Consider the following 7,206-nt stretch of genomic DNA (forward strand, 5'->3'; position numbering starts at 1 on the left):
ATATTTGTCTATAGTCATCTCTTATGTAAAAAATATTTTTTAATGTTTAGTTGGCTGAAGAGGGGCATCGGCCCGAAACGCGTAATGTAATAAAAGCGTTCCAACCAAATAAAAAGGATGAAAATTCGCCCAGTGTTTTTTAAGTTTACGTCACTACATTGTGTCTTCGAAAGAAAGACATTAAAACATATTTGCAATCTGCTACACCTTTAAATGTCTCGAGATTAACACGCCGAAGAAACTGGATTATGGAAAAAATGGAAAAACTATTGATTATATGGATTGAGGACAATAACAAACGGAGAATGCCAATGAGTCAAATGACTATCCAGGAAAAAGCTTTAAGTATTTTCGAAAATTTGAAGAATGCAGATACCGATGAATCTGCTGAAGATGTCACATTCCAAGCAAGCCGAGGATGGTTTGAAAAATTTAAAAATAGGTTTAATTTGCATAATTTGAAAATGAAAGGTGATGCAGCTAGAGCCGATGAAGCCGCATCTAAAGAATATCTCAACATTTTAAAGGGAATTATTGAAAGAGGTGGTTATAAACCTGAACAAGTGTTTAACGTAGACGAAACAGGGCTTTATTGGAAGCGAATGCCTGATCGCACGTACATTTCGAAAACCGAAAAATCTACGCCTGGTTATAAGGTGTCTAAAGAAGGATTAACTTTGCTACTTAGTGCAAATGCCGCGAATGATTTTAAGCTAAAACCACTTTTAATATATTTGTCCGAAAATCCAAGGCTTCTTAAAGGACTAAATAAAAATCAATTACCCGTCATATGGAGATCTAACAAGAAAGCTTGGATGACTAAAGCTACTTTTGAGGATTGGTTCAAAAATCACTTTTGTACAGAAGTGAAAAAATATTTGCGAGACAATAACTTAAGCAACAAGGCTTTGCTAATTTTGGATAATGCACCAGGGCATCCTACTAATTTATCCGAACTATCTGAAGATGTCATGATTGAGTACCTTCCGAAAAATACAACAGCTCTGATCCAACCAATGGATCAGGGTGCAATAGCCACTTTTAAGGCATATTACCTACGCCGAACTTTCCGACAACTTATAAGGGAAACCGATGGTAAATCTTCAATTAAAACATTTTGGAAAAACTATAACGTCAAAGATGCTGTTGACAGCATCAGTGAATCCTGGAAAGAATTAAAATTAACAACAATGAACCATGTTTGGAAAAAAATATGGCCAGAAAGTGTAAAAAGTACTGATGCAGAAGTTAATTTCCTTCCTGAAATTAGGCAAAACATTTTGGATCTAGCACATGATCTCGGTTTTGAAGGTTTGAACGAACGTGATGTGCTTGATCTACTTGAAGCTGATAGGGAACCCCTTTCATATGAGGAACTCATTCAGTTGCAAGCAGAATTGGCATTTGATGAAGAAACAGAGCCTGTTGTATCCAAACAGCTAACATCGAGAAAATTGTCGAAAGCTTTTTTCTATTTCGAACAAAGAATAAACATCCTTTTTAAAAACGATCCTGACGTCGAACGTAGCGCTAAAGTTTCTCGAGGAATTAACTCAGCCATTAGCTGTTATAAATTACTGAAGAACGAAATAGACAAGAAGGCAAGACAAACAACGTTAAACAATTTTTTTAAGCCAGGCCCATCCTTACCAGCGAAAAATGATGACCACAGTGATCTGCAGGTTTCCATTTCTTCATCGTCTTCAGATTAAAGTCATTTAAAAAAAAATATGTATGTATACATACACATATTTTATGTAACATGAAGTTGTTTCATTTTTGTTTATAGATTATTGTTGGTTTTTGGAGTCTGTTATTATTTTATGTACAAAAGTATGTACTTGTTATGTATGTAGTTTTGATTTAAATGAAATAAAAAGATAAAATGAAATTTCAATGATAAACCATGTTACATATTTAACAAATTTGGAACCGATCCCATTGAATTTGTATTAGAATAATTGATTCCTTATACGGCTTTTCGCTTTGCGGCCAAGTTTCGTGGAACGTATCTAGGCCGTAAAGTGAGGTATAGGTGTAAAGTTAAATCGTTCTTAATACATAATTATTTAGAAATACTTCAAAAAGATAAAACCAAACAAATAATAATAATAATGGAATAAGAAATAAAAAATGAAGACATTAAAAAATTAATCCAAGAAGGAAGTTATAAATAGTTCAACAAAGATCCAGTAATAGTTCAATAAAATCTATAGGAAAAGAACGAAAAAATTTCAAATACAACAATATATAACAGAAGAAGACATCAAATACATAAAAAGAGAAGACAACAGAACACCGAAATTTAACATAAGGGTAAAAAATACATAAAAATCTTATTAAATATAGACCAGTGTTCCGCAAACGGTGTGCCGTCACAAATTAAAAGGTGTGACGTGAACTTTTACATATTCTATTAATTTTAAGTTTTATTTATATATATTTTATCACAGTTGCTGTGTTTCTTATGCTTGTGTTTCATTCTCTGCCGCAGCACTAATGAAATAAAATGATGTTAATACAATAAACACATATGTTTTTCCGTACTCACTTATTCTTTCGGAGTTACACATTGGACTCACGCAAATCTTAAACAACACCAAATAAAAACAAGAATAACAGTTACTACGCATAAACAACAACATCCTAAATCCTCCATGGAAAGATTAATCCTTCCAGGTAAAGATGGCGGACGTGGCCTGATCGATATAGTTAACCTCCACTAGAAACAAATAGAGACACTGCGAGAGTTTTTCTGCAAAAACCAAGAAACTTCACAGTTACATAAAGTAGTAAGTCTAACAGACTCAAATAATACACCATTAAATTTACATTCACAACATATGAACACGACACAACATTTGAATATCATTGGTGCAAAAGGCACTCCATGGCAAATATCTATATGACCTGGCCCTGGATTCTGTTGACAAAACTGCCATACAGGATCAGGTCAGAAATACTTAAATCTACAGAAAACACGTACTCAAAGATATAACACTTGCAAATGACACATGTAGAAAATGTCGCATGATGCCAGATACCATATAACATATCACTTCTGGTTGCAAGCTCATGGCACAGACAGATAATTTACATAGACATTATCAAGTAGCAAATACATCAAAGGCTTGCAAAGAAATTCAAATTATAAAACACATTACAAATAGGTTTACATTCAACAGACAGCATTGGTTAACAACACGCACAAAATGTACGACAGAGCGATAATCACAAAACAATTTACCACAACAGACCAGACAACACACTCGTTGACAAACACAATAAAATCACATACATTATAGACGTATCCATTCCGAACACTCACAATATACAAAACACATGCACTGAAAAAATTAGAAAGTACACAGAACTCGCCCAGGAAATAAGGCATCTACAGAGGATAAATAGGGTGTTTGTTGTACCTGTCATTCTCTCCTCTACAGGTGTCATACCTCATACCACACATGCTACACAAATGCCCGAAAACATTAAAATTAAATAGAAAGGTATTCATCCCACTACAGAAGGACACTATTTTGAATGCATCCCATATTGTTAAGAAATTTTTAAACACAGACACACACTGACACACTAATTTAATTTTTGTCTTGTTTTGAAATTACTATGCTTTGATTCTGATCCGGCATACTACATACCCATCGGTGTCAACCAAGTATAACTCACAAAACCCAACGTAATAATAATAATAAATTTATGGCATTACGAAAATCTATTAATAGTATCATAACATACGTTTATGCGGGAAATAACATTTTGGTGTGCCGAGTGGAGTCATTTCATCACAGGAGTGTTGTGAGTAGAAAAAGGTTGCGGAACACAAATATAGACATATATATAATTTTTAACATCTATTAAATTATAATTTAGAAAGATATTTAAAGAATAAATAAAATTTATTAAAAGTTTCCAAGTATAGTATAAAAATGTTGATGACTTATTAAGTAGATCAAAAAATATAAGAATTAATGAAAATATGAAGTTAATATCACTCGATGTTGCAAACTAGTACCCTAGCATAACAATATAAGATATAGAAAATTTTTTAATAAAAATAAAAACACCAAATTAAATAATTAAATTGTGTCTAATTATAATCAAAATAACTATTTTCAGTTTGATAAGAAATTCTACACCCAAGCGGAAAGAATATTTATGGGTACATGTATGGTTCCAAAATTGGCCGAAATAACAATGATACGAATAGATAAAAAATTCAAAAATATAGAAGGTATTGAATTTTATAGCACGTGTGTGGATGATTGCATAATAATGTTTGATAAAACGAAAACAAACGAAAATATAATTATAAATAAGAAAATGAGATTAAAAGAGAATATCAAATTTGAATGAGAAAAAAAAAACAGAATTGCATAAATTATTTTGATATAACCATCGAAAGAAAAAATAATAGATTAATTTATAAGAAATATGCTAAATTAATACATGTCCGAAACACAAGTTTAAAGTGTATGTGATAAGGTGAATAAAACAAAAAACATTATTTCTGATCTGTAACACTAAATATCTGCATCCATCGTTTTCAGTATAATAAGTCCTGTTAATATATAAAAAAGTACTAGTATACAAAATAAATGTTAAAACATTTAGATATTTCATAATTAAAGATTCTGACCTTCGATATATCTTTAGACTTTTTATCATACGATAAATTTACATTAGCCATGAATTTTTTATTGCTGTTTTCTTTTAGTAACAAATACATAATTTATTTAGTATTTTACATTTTTGTATTAATTTTAAATCAATACAAATACCCAAAATAATTAATTATAAATCTGTTATTTCTGTCAGTATAAAATATAATATATTTGAAATGTATATGAATAAAATAAAGCAGATAACAAGTGAAACAGAAACAGAAAAAGAAGAAAAAGAAATAATCAAAATTCTTATTTTAAATGATTACCCAAAATATGCATATCAAAATAATGGGTTGGAAAACCAGATAATGACAAACAATTAAAATCAATAGATAAGGAGAAAAAATTTGTTAAATTAAAACCTGGTTCTAAGTTTTTCGAAAAAATTAAAACAGTGATAAATAATAGAATTAATTTGATACCAGAAAAAATAAATTCAACTGAAAACATTCGTGTCCAATTAGTGTATGCAAAGTCATGAATAGTTTCGGGATTAAAATTGTTTTGACTGATGATTTTTAGTTTACCTTGAAAAGAAAACAAGATAATTTGATTATAAACATTATCAGTAAAATAACTTAATTTTTTAAAATAGGCAGCAAGCACTTATCGTATTGATCTCGTTTCACTTGACCCTCTTTTACTTGATTGGAGTTTGTCGATAGCTACATTAATTAAGCAATAATTTATCTGATTTTATAATAAACAATTTTATTAAACAATAGTGTATTCATTTGATTGTAATTGCAATCCAAAGAAAACATATATAAAAGAAACAAAAAAAAAAAAAAATTAAAAATAAGATTAAGTGAACATATACGAGCAATCAAAGAAAAATATGCAAATTCAGCAGTAGCTGAACATTGTGATACAGAGGATGTGAAATTGATCTAAATACAGTGAAAATTAGGAAAAAGTAAGAAAACAATTATAAAAGACAACTATATGAACATTTAAATATAATTTGCAAACAAACTAATAGAATGAATAACAACAACGGTAGAGTAATCCATCAATTATAGATAAGCATTATAGTAGGAGTAGGGAGAAAGAGGTGTAAAAAAAGAGATAGGAATGAATTAGAATAGAGATTAAGTGGAAATGAATAAACAAAAGACGTAAGTTAGTTGAAGTAAAACTATTTTAAATAATAATTTAAATTTATAGTTTTAAATTGATTATAATGTATAAAAAATATTAATGTGTCGAATTATATAGTTGGTGTGAATCCTAAGTTTATGAGGAAATGAAAAGAAGTTAAAAAATACAGAATTTGTACGAATTTTGAATTTATTGTCAGGAAATTATTGTTATAATTAATTTTAGTTATAATTGTACCAAAAAATGTTTTATTGTTAATTGTAGAAAGTGTCGTTTGATGGCCTGCTAAGGAGGGACGAACAAGTCCGAAACACAAGTTTAAAGTGTATGTGTTTAGGTGAATAAAATAAAAAAAAACATTATTTCTGATCTGTAAGACTAAATATCTGCATTTATCGTTTCCAGTATAATAAGTCCTGTTAATATATAAAAAGTACTAGTATACAAATTAAATGTTAAAACATTTAGATATTTCATAATTAAAGATTCCGACCTTCGATATATCTTTAGACTTTTTATCATTCGATAAATTTACATTAGCCATGAATTTTTAATTGCTGTTTTCTTTTAGTAACAAATACATAATTTATTCGGTAGTTCTCATTTTCGTATAAATTTAAAAGAAAAAACGAATTTTACGATTAAACTCAGACCAAGCAGTGAAAAATAATTAGCAAACTTTCGTAATCACCTTACGCTTGCTGAGAATTTATTAGAAACTTTAACAACCGACATTTTATAGGTCATTTTCACGTGTAGTAATTTAAATAATACCAATTTTATATCATTCACCTTTTTCTTCCGAACGATAAGTCCGTCATAGCAATATCATGCTGACAGAGAAGATTAATATAAATCAACAAAAAATTAAAATTTTTAATATTTGTTCTATTCGGCATAGTATTACACTGTACTTACTAGATACTGTAGTTTCATGTTAAATATTTAAGTGAAACAGATAGAAGATACAGTCATGTCTTTAATTATAATCATCCATATACCGAAAAAAAATACCATAAAGTTGTTGATAAATGAAACTATTTTACTATCCAAAAACGGTTAAATCGGAAAAACGCTAATAATAACTAAAACTAATTTCAGAAAACCTTAAAATGTTCACGAAATCATCAACAGAGGTTTAAATTTTAATAGCCTCATCCACATGAATTTTAATATATTCAAATTCACTATTATATTATTTTAAGAAAAATACCAACAAATAATGTAGAACTGTTAACAATTAAACTTAGAAATTTACATAAAATTTTAAACACAAAAACAAATACAAACTCAATAGTATTGAATTTGCTAGTCGTATTAATAAAGTCAATAATTTTTTACGTAGTAATAATTTAACTATCATTCAAGCAGACAAATCATGTCAAATCATCGAAACCAATTTAGTTTCATCTAATTAATA

At 29.0% G+C, this 7,206-nt stretch overlaps 1 protein-coding gene across 1 annotated transcript; it reads left to right on the forward strand.

Annotated features, from left to right (window-relative positions):
* Positions 1 to 257: 257 nt before the first annotated feature.
* LOC136981668 (tigger transposable element-derived protein 1-like) lies at positions 258 to 1,712 on the forward strand. Its single transcript, XM_067278009.1, has one exon. The coding sequence runs from the start codon at positions 258 to 260 to the stop codon at positions 1,710 to 1,712; it is 1,455 nt and encodes a 484-aa protein (XP_067134110.1).
* The last annotated feature ends 5,494 nt before the right edge of the window (positions 1,713 to 7,206 follow it).

This window comes from Centruroides vittatus, unplaced genomic scaffold, assembly GCF_030686945.1.
Source record: "Centruroides vittatus isolate TY-2023 unplaced genomic scaffold, ASM3068694v2 contig_786, whole genome shotgun sequence".
NCBI classification, from domain to species: domain Eukaryota; kingdom Metazoa; phylum Arthropoda; class Arachnida; order Scorpiones; family Buthidae; genus Centruroides; species Centruroides vittatus.